The sequence below is a fragment of the Branchiostoma lanceolatum genome, chromosome 10, assembly GCF_035083965.1.
Source record: "Branchiostoma lanceolatum isolate klBraLanc5 chromosome 10, klBraLanc5.hap2, whole genome shotgun sequence".
In the NCBI taxonomy this organism is placed as follows: Eukaryota; Metazoa; Chordata; class Leptocardii; order Amphioxiformes; family Branchiostomatidae; genus Branchiostoma; species Branchiostoma lanceolatum.
In genome coordinates, this window is record NC_089731.1 from 7370619 (window position 1) to 7389041 (window position 18423).

At 40.6% G+C, this 18423-nt stretch overlaps 2 protein-coding genes across 6 annotated transcripts in view; one reads left to right on the top strand and one right to left on the bottom strand.

The window, feature by feature from the left end:
• LOC136442917 (lisH domain-containing protein ARMC9-like) overlaps positions 1-18423 on the top strand; it is a 310166-nt gene that overhangs the window by 235182 nt on the left and 56561 nt on the right. The gene's annotated exons all lie outside the window — the stretch shown is intronic.
• Positions 368-14691, bottom strand: LOC136443496 (eukaryotic translation initiation factor 5A-1-like). Of its 5 annotated transcripts, none has more exons than XM_066440762.1 (5): positions 14415-14493; positions 3636-3819; positions 3188-3292; positions 2089-2220; positions 368-1592 (listed from the first exon to the last, which is right to left on the bottom strand). In XM_066440762.1, the coding sequence occupies exons 2-5, from the start codon at positions 3801-3803 to the stop codon at positions 1530-1532; spliced, it is 468 nt and encodes a 155-aa protein (XP_066296859.1). In that variant the 5' UTR covers positions 3804-3819; positions 14415-14493; the 3' UTR covers positions 368-1529. The 5 variants fall into 5 exon arrangements, with proteins under 5 accessions (XP_066296859.1, XP_066296860.1, XP_066296858.1 ...); XM_066440763.1 differs by lacking the exon at positions 14415-14493 and adding an exon at positions 5383-8410; XM_066440761.1 differs by lacking the exon at positions 14415-14493 and adding an exon at positions 5287-8410.

Consider the following 18423-nt stretch of genomic DNA (forward strand, 5'->3'; position numbering starts at 1 on the left):
TTGAACAAAGCTTAATGCATGTGTCAATTTGTTTGACGGCAAACCAAATTGTTAAACCTGAACAGTCTTGTGGCTTGTATGATAGTGATGTTGGTTCACAGTTGTTATGAAGACATCCACAATGTTTAAGATAACAATCACTTTGTGTGTACCTGTCAGGTCAGAAATGACTCTAATATGTCTTGTGACCATTTTCTGCATGTAAACCTCCTGATGCATTTTCAATACTAGAACTGTGACATGTGTAGAAGTGCACTGTCAAAAGCAAGGTTCTATAACTACAAGTTGTGAAGAAAAAACAGATTCTGAAAGAGTGGATTTCTGTTTTAGGCAAGATTTTCTTTTTTAAATCTTTATTAAACAGAATAAAAGAACATAAACAAAGCCAACTGTATTACATGATAACATTAGAGTACACACACACACATGCTAGTATTTGAATACAGTTTGAAGTTCGCCCCATTTTCTATAGTGACTACTTGTTTCTTTTTCCTGACACTTGAAATTATCAACAAATGGGATAAATCTATGCAACGAAATACTACACGACTCATGATTTAAAATGTATACCTTACCCAGAAGAATAATAAGATTACACACTATCGGCACAAATTCAGAGTGATCCCCCAACAGAATATTCATTGGATTATTGACATTGAGATAAAGCCCTGTTGTTTTGTTTAACCATCTTTGTACGCTCCGCCAAAATTCAACCACCTTTCCACAGTCATAGAAAAGGTGTTTTATTTTACTGTTTCTTCCTCTTTTTTACAAAGGGCACGTAATGGAGAGTCTTTCACTTTCCAGATGTGTAATAATCTGTTTGTTGCTAAAAATTTGTGTACTAATTTGAATTGAAAGATTCTGGTCGGGGGATCGATTGTTAGTTTATATATGAGGAGAAAAAACTTCCCTCCAAGGTACAATGTCGTTCAGTTGGTCTTCCCAGTAAGTCATTATGTTCATAGGGTGATCAATCAAATCGTTCTTTTCTAAAAAGAACTTATACACTTTTTTGTTGATTTTAACACCTCTTATCCACTCATAATTTTGTAACATAGGTCTGCATACTTGTACATCGCTACAATTCCTTACATTACAACATTTCAATCGACGGTACTGGGAGACAGCTGATATCAATCTATTATAACAAGGAGGTTTAATTCTGTGTAAGACGGCACTTTTCCTTCTGCATCTAAAATATAATGTACAAACAGAATACCCTGATCCAGCATGTCCCTCCATAAGAATGGTTTATCATCAATCTTAAAGTGACAACTATACCACAGAACATGGGACAAACTATTTTCAGGAAGGTTAAACTGGAATGATAGCCACGAGGACAATAAATCTAAGAAAAATACACTTACACCAGGGAGCTCATGCTTCAGAAACGTGACAATTTTCAATTTGTCATCACCGACTTGCAGTAGTCCATGGGAATGTGTGGAGCACGGGCTCTGCCACAAATTGCTTCAAATTGCTGCCACAAATTGCTCTCAATGGTGTGGAGCGAGGTTCACCCATACTTAACTCGTTTGGATTTTGATACCAATGACCATTTCAGTATCACAAGCCTTCAAAACCGTGACCTGCAAGGCAGAAACAAGTTTGCTTTACTAAAGAGACAAACTGACATGCAGGTACCATACTGTCGTCGTCATACTGAACCGTTCAAATGAGAATAGAAATCTATAGAAAGCAAAAGGCATTTATGACTGCCTTGGAAATTTGTTGAAAACATTTTATTTACTTTTCAAACTATAAAAAAACATGTATGACTACAAAACATAAATAAGATCCAGGAAACAGTCAAGATGGATTGTATAGATACACGAACAAAACTGATGAAAAAACGAACCAGAACCCCCTACAAACTGTTCCACAATTCTTACATATCAAACTATTTTACTGAGAGGTTAACTTCACATTACCTGTCCTTTTTCGTTAATATATTATAACCCAAATCAACCAATCAATAAATAATATAACATTACATAATAAAATATACAACAATTTATCAACAAAGTTTTACATTTATGACAATATCTATGAGAGACAAGTGGAAGAATCTAGAACAGGACTTACATTAAAGGTCTCTCCCTTCTCAAAACGAGACATGATGTCTTTGCCCAGGTCATTATTGGGCACTTTTAGATCTTCACGTTGATCTCCGCTATCGTCCATTAGAGACATGTAGCTGTCATCGATATTATTCAGCTGGAACAACAGATAGGCCAGGGGTCACGTAAAAACATCTCAAACATGTGTTCATCATTTCCCACCATTTCATAATGTGGAAGAGTAGCAATAGACTCAGATCCTGACTGCACATCACAATTAGCAATTTAACCAATGACAGAGTGCCAATTGGTGGTTCAACCAACGATAGGGTGGCTGCATGTCCATCAAACACATTTCTAATTTGGATTTCGACGGAGGTGGGAAGGGCCATGGGATCAGTCTATTTCTCATCATTCCCAGTTTACTTTTTCTTTCTACCTGTGATAGTAATAGTACATAAACACCAATTTACTCCCTTGTGTGCATACTAACTTTTCTGTTTAGAACTTCAGTGCATCAAAGTGAGTGTTGTGGTTCCAACTGCACATGTGCAATGTCAAAGGTGAGGGCCCCTAACTTGTAAACAGTTCTTGTCCAGACCATGCTTTTTTTGTGGCATCGTGTGGTGCAATCGGTAGGGTGCTTTACACGAATTTCCTTGGACAAAAAACAACAACAACACATAATCAGACTGCTGTTCTTACCCTGCTACAAAGTTTTCAGTCACTTTTGAACCTGCAAACTTGCTTACATTTCTTCTGACAATCTGAATTTTTCTTTTTCTGCAAACTTTAGGCATTTTGGCCCGTTTATGTGACTTCTGTGTGGTGTAAATTCTGTGTAGCGGTTAGAGCGTTGGGGGTTAGAAGGAATAGGTCCAGGGTTTGATCATGATGATCTCACAGGCCCCGATGTTGTGTCCTTAGTAAAAAAGGCACCTTACATGACATTCCTACTTTGGTGGTGGATTGACACCAAATGAACCTCTCGGCTAATCTGTCCAAAGTGTGCAAAAAACACACACACATTTGGAGCCCAAATGTGCCAAGATCTGTACATTTGTCACCGCCAAGAGCCATATCTTTCCCCCTTTTTATTGTGTATGTGAAGGTAAGTAGTTCACCTGATAATCTTTGCGGTTAACATTTGGAACATCCATGTTGTGGGTGGAAAGGCACACATCCTCATACTTATTCCCAGTAAAGATGTCGATTCCTGTTATGTGAACCTTAAACAAACAAGAAAATGATTTTTAACACATGCACAGGATAGAGTCAAAGCATACACATGAAATAAGCACATACCAAATACATGTAACCGTTATCAGAACAATCCAGCCACAGCTTACAGAGTAATGCATGCGCAATTCACTCACACACACGTTCACAAACTAACACACACAAGTACCCAAACTTACACACACACGTACACAAACTTACACACACACGAACAAACACACAGGATCAAACGCAAACATCATCAAACACACACAAACATGACACGCAAACATACAATAAAACATAACTTTTTGGGTAATAATGCTTCACATTAAAAATTTTGTAGTTTCCTACCTTGGCATGGCCGTGCTTATCAGTCTCGGACGTGCTCATTTCCACGATTTTGCAGGGATGGTTCTTCAGCATCACGTGACCGTTCTTACGCAGAGCGGAGCACTGCTGCGGGAAGGTTTGAGAAGCACCAGATTCGGCAACATCAAAATCTCCGTCAAGGTCTGCCATTGTTGTACTGGGTCAGCTGTTAAAAGTGGGAAAAAGGGAGGTGAATAAAGGGCTTTCAAATTTCACCCCTACTGTTATTCATTCTCAGGTATCAATAGTTAGATCCCGTTCATAACATGATTTGCAAATCGGGATTCACCCAGGCATGGGACTGATCGCGTTTTGATCCGCAAAAACTCCAGCATTCCATGGATCGGGATTACCCCCCTTCTTGTAGCCGAATTTGGGTCGTCCATAACTGTTTTCACGCTGGAAATCTTTTATGAAGCACACTTTCGATTATGACAACATGCACTGTGCACCTGCAAAGTAAATTTCCCTAACAGTGACAGCTGACCCAAAAAAGTGTATTGAGCTTTTAAAAGTTGTCTAAATGCTCCCCAAAAGTTGTCACTTTTCTGTCCAAATTTGCCCAAGGGCAGAATACATGTTGCAACCTGCAGTGCCCTAGTGCTCATGCTGTTTATGATGCAGCTGTAAACATAGTTCCTTATTGCGCGGCGTCACATACGCTTAAGGTAGAACCTAACATTACACCGGTAATGCCTAAAGTGTTTGGTAAGATGCTCAATCTGAAAGAGCATGGGCATTTCCATGGAAAAATGATTTTGTAATGTGACTATTTGCTTATAATATGAAACTAGAGTTCCACGAACTCATATCTTCGCCGAATAAGCAAGGGTTTCTATAAAGAGTACAGAGAGCAATTTAAAAATCTATTATGTTTATAGATGTTACCTCATATATTAATTTGAGTCTATCTTGGGAAATGAACAGATAGGAAATGTATATTACAAGCAATGCCTTGGTAAGTATTGCTGTCGCTAGAAGAGCGTTCGGATTATATGTACCAAGGGTTAACATGTTAAAAATGTAGCTTTGTGTATATGTCTTTACTAAGCTTGGATTTTAAAACAGATTCTAAAATTTGGACCAATATATATATATATATATATATATATATATATATAAATTTCTGTATCGCAATGCAAACATTCTTCAGAGATCTAGAATTTGTACAGTAAATGTATTCCCACCTGTGAGGCACAAATCGCACGACAATGTTAGAGATATCTTAGTGATGATCCGCAACGGTATTACCTCTGCATGAAATGAAGTAGAACCTGTCGCTCTGGAGCTTACTTACTGTGAGTCACCTCTGACAAGGGCAGGGGTGCCAAAGAATTCATACGAATGTAAAACCCTTTACCGGTATGCCGGGCTAGCCTCTACCAGGCTCCGTCCTATCGTTGGGAAAATAGTAGAAATCAGCCGAGGTGCTCCGCTATACAGGGTAGGTCCGCTATACAGTGAAGCTCCATTATCCGTCCATCGATAATGGAGCTTCACTGTATAGCGGACCTACCCTGTATAGCGGAGCACCTCGGCTGATTTCTACTATTTTCCCAACGATAGGACGGAGCCTGGTAGAGGCTAATGCCGGGCAGGGACAGCTAGAATTTGCACTGTTCATATGTCCTACCTGTGAGAAAATGGAGGAAAATCTTTGGGACCGCGTAGTGTTGATTCGCTTTGGAGTCACAAATGTGCCTAAAGGACCGACAAATACTACTCGTACCTGTCAATCCAGTCACTGTCAATGAACAATGTTGCGATGACCTCTGACATGGGCGGGGCTACAGATATTGCAAATTAAACACTACATGTGCCGTCATTAACCGACTTTAACTAAACCTACATTCTCCTGCATTTTCATAACAACATTGAAAATAAGGGATAAGAATCCAAAATTATTATAACTGTATTTAACGTTTGCTGTTGCTGCGTTACGCCCAATGCGTGTATTTGTTATGATCAGTGCTTTCTCCTGTAGGGTAAAATGTACGATAAAGATCTTCATTCGACTCACTGTCTAATGAGTTACTGTCACGTACATATTGTTGAAATGAGAAAGCCTACGTCTGACATGGGTGGGGCAAGAAATAACTAAGCAGCAGACCATACCATGTTATTACTGAGATCGTACAAATTTATACTAGATATAGATGTTCATGCGTTTTGATAGCCAAATTATATAACTAAACAAATTTTCACCATAATAAAACAGCGAGAAGAAGCCGGAATTTCTACAATTGTATGAAACGTTTGTTGTTGCTGGGATCCGTGGTAAGCTCGATGCTTTGTCCAGGTGGGGTCAATGTACGATAAAGGTATTCATTCGAATCACCAATTCTCTTCACCACAAAGGCACACAGAAGCAAGGTCATCTACCATTGTGTATCTTAATCATCTTTGAATACGACCGCCCAAGCTTGGTTGATAGTTTCAATGGACGTATTTTCCCAGTCAACCATCAAGTAGGCGCAAAATTTGAACGTATAGCAGTCTTTGTGATTGAAGGCTGAAAAGTACTTGAGGACCTTTTGGGTGTACAAATATGCTAGATGGAGTTGAGTATGGGCCTTGATTTTGGAGAGTTCGGTGCACGTGTCACGGTGTCCGATCAAGGATAAGACGATATAAGGACAAAGTTGCATCAATAGGTTTTGATCCGCTTGTTTGAAAAAAAATTCGGCATTTCAGAAGGTTTTCTATATACTCAGCTCTCCGCTCTCCACAAAACAAGGCGAGTGTTTGCGAGAATCATCTAACCGCGCATAGGAGCCGCTCCACCGGTTTCGGGAACCTTGTTTCAAAATCGGCAACACGTACATATGAAAATTTCTGGTACATTTACATGTACCGAGTTATGTTCATCTGCAGTTACTGTATCTTATTCTACAGCAACGTCTGGTTCGGTATGATTTTAAGTGCGGTGTTTGCGTTACGTTAGGCCGGCATTCCGGCACTGGGACGAAAATTGTTGGCATCTTTAACTGCACTTGCAAGAAATTCTTTGATTGTAATATGCTTTTAGAAGTGTTCTTGTATACGTCGTAGTTGTAACTGTTAGAGCAATAGCTTCTAGTTATGACTTCCTGGGTAAGAGAATGCTGAACCATCAATGCCATTGAAAGTTGAGGGAAGATCACCAGTCAGAATGGAGGTGTGCGGCTTACAGGAGGTCTTATAGCTTGAACAAAGCTTTATGCATGTATCACTTTGTTTGACGGCAAACCAAATTGTTAAACCTGAACAGTCTTGTGGCTTGTATGATAGTGATGTTGGTTCACAGTTGTTATGAAGACATCCACAATGTTTGAGATAACAATCACTTTGTGTGTACCTGTCAGGTCAGAAATGATTCTAATATGTCTTGTGACCATTTTCTGCATGTAAACCTCCTGATGCATTTTCAATTATAGAACTGTGACATGTGTAGAAGTGCACTGTCAAAAGCAAGGTTCTATAACTATAAGTATAAGCTTGTGAAGAAAAAACAGATTCTGAAAGAGTGGATTTCTGTTTTAGGCAAGATTTTTTTAAATGATTTTTAAAAATCTTTATTCAACAGAATAAAAGAACATAAACAAAGCCAACTGTATTACATGATAACATTAGAGTAATAAAAGTACACACGCACACATGCTAGTATTTGAATACATTTTGAAGTTCGCCCCATTTTCTATAGTGACTACTTGTTTCTTTTTCCTGACACTTGAAATTATCAACAAATGGGATAAATCTATGCAACGAAATACTACACGACTCACGATTTAAAAAAATGTATACCTTACCCAGAAGAATAATAAGATTACACACTATCGGCACAGATTCAGAATGATCCCCCAACAGAATATTCATTGGATTATTGACATTGAGATAAAGCCCTAATGTTTTGTTTAACCATCCTTGTACGCTCCGCCAAAATTCAACCACCTTTCCACAGTCATAGAAAAGGTGTTTTATTTTACTGTTTCTTCCTCTTTTTTTACAAAGGGCACATAATGGAGAGTCTTTCACTTTGCAGATGTGTAATAATCTATTTGTTGCTAAAAATTTGTGTACTAATTTGAATTGAAAGATTCTGGTCGGGGGATCGATTGTTAGTTTATATATGAGGAGAAAAACTTCCTTCCAAGGTACAATGTCGTTCAGTTGGTCTTCCCAGTAAGTCATTACTAGTATGTTCCTACTAGTAGGGTGATCAATCAAACGGTTCTTTTCTTAAAAGAACTTATACACTTTTTTGTTGATTTTAACACCTCTTATCCACTCATAATTTTGTAACATAGGTCTGCATACTTGTACATCGCTACAATTCCTTACATTACAACATTTCAATCGACGGTACTGGGAGACAGCTGATATCAATCTATTATAACAAGGAGGTTTAATTCTGTGTAAGACGGCACTTTTCCTTCTGCATCTAAAATATCATGTACAAACAGAATACCCTGATCCAGCATGTCCCTCCATAAGAATGGTTTATCATCAATCTTAAAGTGACAACTATACCACAGAACATGGGACAAACTATTTTCAGGAAGGTTAAACTGGAATGATAGCCACGAGGACAATAAATCTAAGAAAAATACACTTACACCAGGGAGCTCATGCTTCAGAAACGTGACAATTTTCAATTTGTCATCACCGACTTGCAGTAGTCCATGGGAATGTGTGGAGCACGGGCTCTGCCACAAATTGCTTCAAATTGCTGCCACAAATTGCTTTCCATGGTGTGGAGCGAGGTTCACCCATACTTAACTCGTTTGGCTTTTGATACCAATGACCATTTCAGTATCACAAGCCTTCAAAACCGTGACCTGCAAGACAGAAACAAGTTTGCTTTACTAAAGAGACAAACTGACATGCAGGTACCATACTGTCGTCGTCATACTGAACCGTTCAAATGAGAATAGAAATCTATAGAAAGCAAAAGGCATTTATGACTGCCTTGGAAATTTGTTGAAAACATTTTATTTACTTTTCAAACTATAAAAAAACATGTATGACTACAAAACATAAATAAGATCCAGGAAACAGTCAAGATGGATTGTATAGATACACGAACAAAACTGATGAAAAGACGAACCAGAACCCCCTACAAACTGTTCCACAATTCTTTCATATCAAACTATTTTACTGAGAGGTTAACTTCATATTACCTGTCCTTTTTGTTTAATATATTATAACCCAAATCAACCAATCAATAAATAATATAACATTACATAATAAAATATACAACAATTTATCAACAAAGTTTTACATTTATGACAATATCTATGAGAGACAAGTGGAAGAATCTAGAACAGGACTTACATTAAAGGTCTCTCCCTTCTCAAATTTAGACATGATTTTTTTGCCCAGGTCATTATTGGGCACTTTTAGATCTTCACGTTGATCTCCGTTATCGTCCATTAGAGACATGTAGCTGTCATCGATATTATTCAGCTGGAACAACAGATAGGCCAGGGGTCACGTAAAAACATCTCAAACATGTGTTCATCATTTCCCACCATTTCATAATGTGGAAGAGTAGCAATAGACTGATCCTGACTACACATCACAATTAGCAATTTAACCAATGATCGGGTGGCTGCATGTCCATCAAATACATTTCTAATTTGGATTTCGACGGAGGTGGGAAGGGCCATGGGATCAGTCTATTTCTCATCATCCCCAGTTTACTTTTTCTTTCTACCTGTGATAGTAGTAGTATAGCAGAGATACATAAACACCAATTTACTCCCTTGTGTGCACACTAACTTTTGTGTTCAGAACTTCAGTGCACCAAAGTGAGTGTTGCGGTTCCAACTGCACATGTGCAAGGTCAAAAGTGAGGGCCTCTAACTTGTAAACAGTTCTTGTCTAGACCATGCTTTTTTTGTGGCATCGTGGGGTGCATTCGGGAGGGTGCTTTACACGACTTTCCTAACTCCACCCAGGTGTAAATGGGTACCTGACTTCGGTTGGGGAAGGTCGTATTGAGTTCACCTGCTGCCGCCGAATGGCAGTCGCCTAGACCCTTGCAACAGTTCCACAAAGTGCAAGTGTGGAGCAATATGTATCTGTTGTGTATTATGTGACTGTAAACCCTGCAGCAATTCAGCACTGGCTGCCATTGCACCGGTAATTTCTGGCCAATAAACCATGTCCAGATGTGTTTTGTTTTTGTCTCAGGGAACTTTTGACATATGACCCACGATGAATCACAGTAAGCATGCGCAGTTAAAACCGTGAACCAGCTTATTGCAAGCTGTCAGAAACTTGGACAAAAAAATACATAATCAGACTGCTGTTCTTACCCTGCTCCAAAGTTTTCAGTCACTTTTGAACCTGCAAACTTGCTTACATTTCTTCTGACAATCTGAATTTTTCTTTTTCTTCAAACTGTAGGCATTTTGGCCGGATTGTGTGACTTCTGTTTGGTGTAAATTCTGCGTAGCGGTTAGAGCGTTGGGGGTTAGAAGGAATAGGTCCAGGGTTTGATGATCTGACAGGCCCCGATGTTGTGTCCTTGGGAAAGGCACCTAACATGACATTCCGACTTTGGTGGTGGATTGACACCAAATGAACCGCTCGGCTAATCTGTCCAAAGTGTGCAAAAAACACACACACATTTGGAGCCCAAATGTGCCAAGATCTGTACATTTGCCACCGCTCAGAGCCATATTTTTCCCCCTTTTTATTGTGAATGTGAAGGTAAGTAGTTCACCTGATAATCTTTGCGGTTGACATTTGGAACATCCATGTTGTGGGTGGAAGAGCACACATCCTCATACTTGTTCCCAGTAAAGATGTCGATTCCTACTAAGTGAACCTAAAACAAACAAGAAAATGATTTAAAACATGCACAGGATAGAGTCAAAGCATGCACATGAAATAAGCACATATACCAAATACATGTAACCGTTATCAGAACAATCCAGTCACAGCTTACAGAGTAATGCAGTTCACTCACACACAGGTACACAAACTAACACACACACGTACACAAACTTACACACACACGAACAAACACACAGGATCAAACACACACATCATCAAACACACACAAACATGACACGCAAACATACAATAAAACATAACTTTTTGGGTAATAATGCTTCACATTACAAATTTTGTAGTTTCCTACCTTCCCAGTCTCCGACGTGGTCATTTCCACGATTTGGCAGGGATGGTTCTTCAGTATCACGTGACCGTTCTTACGCAGAGCGGAGCACTGCTGCGGGAAGGTTGTAGAAGCACCAGATTGGGCAGCATCAAAATCTCCGTCAAGGTCTGCCATTGTTGTACTGGGTAAGCTGTTTAAAGTAGGAAAAATGAGGTGAATAAAGGGCTTTCAAATCTCACCTCTACTGTTATTTATTCTCAGGTGTCAATAGTTAGATCCCGTTCATAACAGGATTTGCAAATCAGGATTCACGCAGGCATGGGACTGATCGCGTTTTGATCCGCAAAAACTCCAGAATTCCATGGATCGGGATTACCCCCATCCTTGTAGTCGGATTCGGGTCGTCCAGAACTGTTTTCACTCTGGAAATCTTTTATGAAGCACACTTTCGACTATGACAACATGCACTGTGCACCTGCAAAGTAAATTTCCCTGACACTGTGACAGCTGACCCAAAAAAGCGTATTGAGCTTTTAAAAGTTGTCTGAATGCTCCCCAAAAGTTGTCACTTTTCTGTCCAAATTTGCCCAAGGGCACGATACATGTTGCAACCTGCAGTGCACTAGTGCTCATGCTGTTTATGATGCAGCTGTAAACGTGGCGTCGTGTGGCGCAAGCGTAGAGCGCGTGGCTGTCAAAGAATGGGACCCGAGATCTAATCCCAGGTTTTGCCCAGAGACATGTCCGAACTTGCGCCCCGACGCTGTGCCCTTGGAAAAGGCACTTAACACGACTTTCCTCACTTCACTCAAGTGTAAATGAGTACCTAGCTCATCTAGGGTTAGGGACGTCCCTCGGATAGGACGTTAAATGGAGGTCCCGTGTTTGAGGAGAGTCACACCTAGAGCACGTAAAAGAACCCACCACATCTTTCGAAAAAGTGTAGGGGCATGCCCCGGTGTGAGTGGATCAAAACATTCCGGCCTTAATGGGATAGGGAATTTCCCGAGCAGCCTTCGTAACCCCTGCTTCTCCTAATGGGTCAGTGAAGTCATGCTTGTCTCGAGCATTGATGTTTCTGACCTAGGGCGAAGAGATGCTGCTACAGTAAGAATTAGTTCAGTGCTCTGATGAGTGGCCCCCTACGGCCTTGCACTGAGCGAGTTTGTTAACAAAAAAAAACATAGTTCCTTATTGCGCGGCGTCACATACGCTTAAGGTAGAACCTAACATTACACCGGTAATGCCTAGAGTGTTTGGTAAGATGCTCAATCTGAAAGAGCATGGGCATTTTCATGGAAAAAAATGGTTTTGTAATGCTATGACTATATGAGTATGATTCGTCTTTGCCCGATTTGAAAATTCCTTCGTGGAGGAATACCTCTGGTATTGTACAAGCTTGTGAGCGATGTGTCTATTGTTAAATATTGTATTAATCAGCACTGGACTCCAGACACAGGCAACGCCCTGCTACTATCATGTATAATATGCCTGCTCATCAAACATGCCTTCAATTTAAGTTTTAGCTTGAGATGCCGTGGGGCATTTTGAGTTATGCCACAAAACAGACAAGTCTTTTATTTCAATTTCTTTACAAACAATATTAGAGAAGACAGGGATTCTGAGTTCATTTTAATGTTCCCCTTACAATCCATAGGTGATGATCAGGGCAATTTTTGCAGTGCAAATGTATAGTAAGTTGATGGCAACAGTACAGAAACCCAATAAAATTGAAAATCAATATGTTACAACCTTAAACTTGGACAGGGAAGAATGCTAATGCTAAAGATGCGCCACTGGAATTACAGTCAAAACGGAAGTAAAATGTTGGAAATAAATTATCCCTGAGGAGCTGGACACAAACTCAATCTCAGTTCTTGGATTTAAACTTGAGGTACTGAACTGGACGATCAAGTTGAATCAACGTGAAAACAGATTCTAGGACAAAGTTTATACCTTGGACTGGTACACACACTTTCAGTGAGTGAATATAGCTGACTTCCAAGTTTTCCCTTCTACTAAGTTCTAGCCCTCTATTTTTGGGATTTCAAAATTTAACTCAACAATATTTCTTTACTTTCCATAAAGCTTGTCTTTTTTTAAAAGCGTGAACCAACTTCAAGTGTGTCACTGTCAGAGTTGTAGTGGCCATGGCCATTGAGGCACATATCGGGTGTTTCAACCTCACTGAAAAAAATTAATGCAAGTGTATTATACATACACAAAGAAGGAAACATTGGTACACATGCCACTGCTTTTCTTTAAGATTGACAAAAAGAGTACGGAAAAGGGAAATCAAAACTCTTCCCACGTGTAAAATAATTCAAAATCCTTGGAAATGCCACGTTATAATGTTATGCGTGATAAGTTTGTGTTACGGTGACCCAGAGGTGACCAGGCATCAGAAATAGCTCTAAAATAGCCAAAGTTTTGAATGGGAAGGGGATGTTCTCTCTCAGCCTTAAATACACCGTGGTTTGTCTAGAATATGCTGAAAATTTGATATTCGATAGCAAATCTTGGAGGTGTCAAAGGTCATCTCAGCAGATAGAAACCGCTGCACATGCCACATATCAGCCGGATATAAGGAGACTTGTACAGTTTTACTTCATAAAAAAAAAAAAGATACACGGGGCCCAACGACACCATACGAGTGTACCCTGCGCTGTACATGCTTTTAAAAGCAAGGAGTAACGGTGAGGTTTTACAAGACAAGTTCTTGGTCACACCCAGCCGCCCCAGCGAGGCCCCCATCCTCACACAACTGTTCCCCACAATCCGGTTCACTAGCACACCGGCACGACTAGGAGTTTTCTCAGCCCACATTCGTACGTCTAACTAGCCTTCAAATTTCACTTCTCACGGTCCATCGAGTGTCTGACACCAATCGTGCGAAGTTGTTGCCCAAAATGGGGAGTTTGAGGGTTGCAGAAGGCGGGAAATCGTGCAGGGGAGACTAAAGGGATTGCGCCTGCGCCCAGACCGCACGATGAGAGACTCCAAGTAAAAAACATGGTTTAAACCATTGAAAATTCTTTTTGGTGGGATTTTTTGTGAAATCTGGGCAATATAGGATAGGCTGTGGTAGGATAGACTCTGTATTTGCTGAATTAGTTGAAATAAATGGTCTTTCTCTACCTTGTGAGGTTTGGCACCCCCCTGATATAGTGGGATGGTCTTCAACTGGGTGTTTGAAGCCTGTAGGGCCTATCCAAGGGCTCTGATTAGGGGGGGTTATCTGGAGAATAGCCGTATAGAATTTGTCAGGGATGAATCTGATGACAGTTGACATAACTGGTTAGTATTTGAGGGTAAGTTATTGTAGTCTGATGTTTTGATTCCTGAGATAATGACACCTTCTTTTTCTTAACTTCCCCATAGGGCTACATGCATTACTGCCATTTATTGTATCCCTTTAGTCTCCCCTGCAATGGGAGCCATGCCTGGCCAGGGGTGAACCAACATGGCCGCTGGCTCTACAATGAAACAGCGATCACCGAAAGTTGAAAAACTTCCCCCCGAGACGTTTAAAAACAACAAAACTACACACACACGATCTAATGGTAACTACGAACTAGTCAGAGGACCATAGAGTGAAACATCACGCTGGATAACGGGATAAAGACATCAAAATAGGACATACACGGACATACTTTGGACACTGTGACATGGCCTGGGACACGCACATCAACAATGTCACCAACAAGGCCAACGGAGTTCTTGGCTTCCTAAAGCGCAACCTCAAGATAAGCTCGTCAAGCATCAAGGAGAAGGCATTTGTGAGGCCCCTCCTTGAATACTCGGCCACAGTATGGGACCCCCACACCAGGAAGAACATCGTCAAGCTGGAAGCAGACTGTACAGAGACGGGCAGCGAGGTACGTACTCGGCCCGGCTACCACAACATTTAGTATGTTGAGCTCACTAGGATGGAACTGCGCGCTGAGTCATGGCCACCAATGTGCTTTAGAGGGGGGACCGACAATTGCCCCCATCATTAGGCATTGCATCACAGGAAACGATGATGAAGCAATCCTGGAGCGACATCTAGCGACCACATGAAATAGTTGCCAAACTCAACAGGAATAGAAATGATTTTATATTACAGGGTTTGTAATACTTTTCATAGCCGAGCCATTTTGCGCAATGCTAAGCCAGCCAAACGCTATGTTGCCCACGAATATAATTTCAGGATGCCGCAGGCGGATCCAAGGACCTCCATTGACCAAGGTTTTAATCTCGAGCTCTACAAAGAGGCGAAAAGGACAGTCTCTTGGCTCCAGGGGATCGAACCCGGGCCCACCAGTCCACAGGCCTCACGCCTTAAAGGTAACTAAAGCAATATTAGGCCCCAAAAATGGAAAATAGAATGCTGAACTTTTTATGGTAGTGACATTACTAACATTACACTGTTTAGCACATTTGCGTAATCATTGAGCTTAACACTCAAAACCGCGCAAAAACGAGACGGTACGCGGTACAATGGTATCGATCCCTTTAGTTTCGCGAGCCTACAACCCCCCCGCGACGATTTTCAGTGAGTTCTCACATCACAACGACGTCATATTTTTGCATCATGGATGTCGCCATACATTGTGATAGTGTTGTTTGAACTAATCATGTATGGAAATGACTAAATAAATTGACTTTCAAAATCCGGGGCCCTAATATTGCTTGGGTTTCCTTTAACCGCTAGGCTAAAAAGTTTTGACCAGTTTGAGACTGGTCAGCGGCTTGAACCCCACTGTTACACATTGCTATACTCACGACAATGACTGATAATGATGATTAACAGTATAAACTGAAACAACGAGAGTAAATGTGGATGAATTTTATCAAAATCACGTCAGTATGATAGCTCAATATTATTTATGCCAAGACTGACCTGGTATTGTAACGTCGGACTACTCAGAGTCTGATCCGTTGGTGCACACAAGCACAGGCCGCTCGCACCACAGTGCAGTCTCGAAACTAGAGGTAGCGAAACTAAGTTGCGCCAAACAAAAGATGACTGCGCGGCGCAACTGAGCAACCGGATATTGCACAAATCTTAGTAACGATCGTATGGACTTCCTCTTTTTAGTGTCTCTTCAAAACATTTGGGGCATCGCGGCAGAACAGGCCGTTGGCAATCATTGAGCGACACCTAGCGACCACAACAAATAGTTGCTAAAGTCATCGTCAATAAAAGGATTGCACAAATGTTGGTAACGATCGAAAAGACTTCCTCCTTTTCAATCTCTCTCTTCAACACATTTAGGACATTGCATTGCATCACAGGACAGGGTGATAAGGCAATTCTTAAGCGACTCCTAGCGATCACACTGAATCAATGCCAAACTCAGGGATCAAAAGTTGCACTAAAATTATACTATCGTTTCGGCCATGCTAGACATCAATGAATTGCCAGGGATAATATTTCATTCAATAAATCTGTGATTGCTGATCAATATAATCCTTTGTTCTCCACACGTCTGGACTGTAAAGGACAGTTGAATTGTGCAGTTATAAAATGTTCACAACATCGGAATAACTGCCATTCAGGCTGGTTTTGGTAGCAGCTCCAAGACGTATCCTGATGAGACAGAGAGAGGTGAAGGGCGAGAGTGAGGTCATTCATGAGGTCGAAACTTTCTAGAAGTTTGATGTGATGTGTTCCGTGGTACTAGCTATAGTATCGGACGGATTCAGACCACAAATGAAAACTGTCGTTCTTTAATCTAGTTTCTACCAGACTCCTTAGCGATGATGAAAGAACAGATGACGTCGGATAGATTATCGCTGAGGGTGATTGAATATTTCGCCGTGAAGGTCAGTAATCTTGAACCCCCCCACCCTTTGATCTAACGTTACCGTCTCCGGCAAATAATTCACACCATTACGCAATATCTACTAGCCTTTGAGCAATAAAAAAAGTCACTGGTGTCCGTGAAGACTTTTGCTTCCGAGTTTACTTTTGCTTCGGAGCTTGTATGTTTTTAAGTGACGATCTCACTTGGCACACTGTCCTAACTTTAATCATGACTTACTTAATCCTCTTCGCCCCTTCGGGAGCAAAGGGCCTCAGTGATTTGTCTCCACCGCTTCAAGTCTCTGGCGGTCCTCTTTACCTCTTGCCCGTGAGGTGCTGGCACTGCCCAGGTCTTTCTTGACACCCCTCCTCCAAAACACACCAAGAACAACAAGATTGGCAACATAAAAAGATGTTGCCATGGCGACGGCGGTCTCTGTTAATGTTTTCGTTTTTAGCCCACATGCAAATAAGGACCTCGCATAAGCGGCATAAATCATATCAGTCGATCACCTTCTCTACCAAAATAACACAAGTTGTCCAATGTATGAAAATCTTGTTTTTACAAAAAAAGATATCGTACCATTTCCTCATAAATTATGTAAATGGGGCCCTCTATGCAAGATTTGTGTCTAATAGTGGCCACATTTACTTAACTTCCAAATGGTGCAAAAATGAAATCCCCATCATTTACCACTATGGATTTATAGTATTTGTCATCAATTATGCAAATTAAGCATCACTTTGCATAATTGATATCTATCGATATTTATCTCTTTCTCAGTTACATATGTCATGTGTTTGAGAGTCCTATAATAGAATGCAGCTGATCTATTAACTGTCCTCATTAATTATGCAAATCAGATATTGATTTGCATAATTGGCATATGATTATGTAAATAATCACTTAAGCTATCTACACACCAAAAATTATGATGATCCGTCATCCCCTTCTGGCGTTATTCTCTTTCAAAGTTTGAGTCAAAATCAGCTCCTGCAGTTCCAAAAAAAGCCGCTAGGGGGTCCAAATCTACAGGACATATTTTCCTAACAAAGAGTTATCCACCACTTAAAATTCATGACTATAGCATGTTCAGAAGACGAGATTTGAAAAGTGAAAGTTCCCCTGCAGTACCATAGACGGTCGCTAGGGGGCCCAAAATCCAATCATTACAAGGTCTCCCACAGACCTACCCACCTACAAAATATGAAGACAATACATCCAGGCATACTTGAGTTATCGTCCCATGGACTTTCACATTCCTGTACAATTCCTAGAATTCTTGCAATCTGCACACAATATAGTAAAAATTTGGCTCGCTCCTGAGGCGTCGCCAAAAAGAAATAAAGCTATGGGACAGGTGTCGTCCACATCACTCAACAATGACATTAATATTGGAGATGACTCACTATTCCGGACACACCCTTTAGTGTAACTATGTCACTGCCTGCGTCAATGCAACTTCGTACGTGCAGCTGCCAAGAGCCTCCTAGCGACGTTCTGTAGAACTTGGATCAAATCCAAAGAAATATCATGCGAGATTTCTGGTGATTGGTAGATTGTGGCGGACTGCGAATCATTGCTGAAAGGAGACTTTTGTGTCATATTATGGGTCAGGGCAAATTGTACATGTCGTCCATATCATATATCTTCTGTACCATAGGTATTGGAACAGTAATGTTACTATTGTAGTACCATATGCTAAGGAGTAAGCCAAAAATAGAAAGTATCCCTGACTACAGGTATTCATGTTTCTTCATAGAATGAATGAATAAGTCACGTCCTTTAGTACAGCTTGATGCTTAAAATACTGACAGAATGGACATTGACATGTCTAGATCTCCATGCACTAAAAAATCACAATCAGTGA

Excerpts from the sequence above, each read along its gene's own strand:
- LOC136443496 (XM_066440758.1), bottom strand. The coding sequence starts at position 14,599 with ATGTTCTTCCTGGTGTGGGGGTCCCATACTGTGGCCGAGTATTCAAGG. Across the intron at positions 10,955-14,414 it reads GCCATGTCACAGTGTCCAAA|CAGCTTACCCAGTACAACAA; the intron begins GTATGTCCGTGT and ends TCCTACTTTAAA. Across the intron at positions 9,099-10,362 it reads TCAACCGCAAAGATTATCAG|CTGAATAATATCGATGACAG; the intron begins GTGAACTACTTA and ends CTGTTGTTCCAG.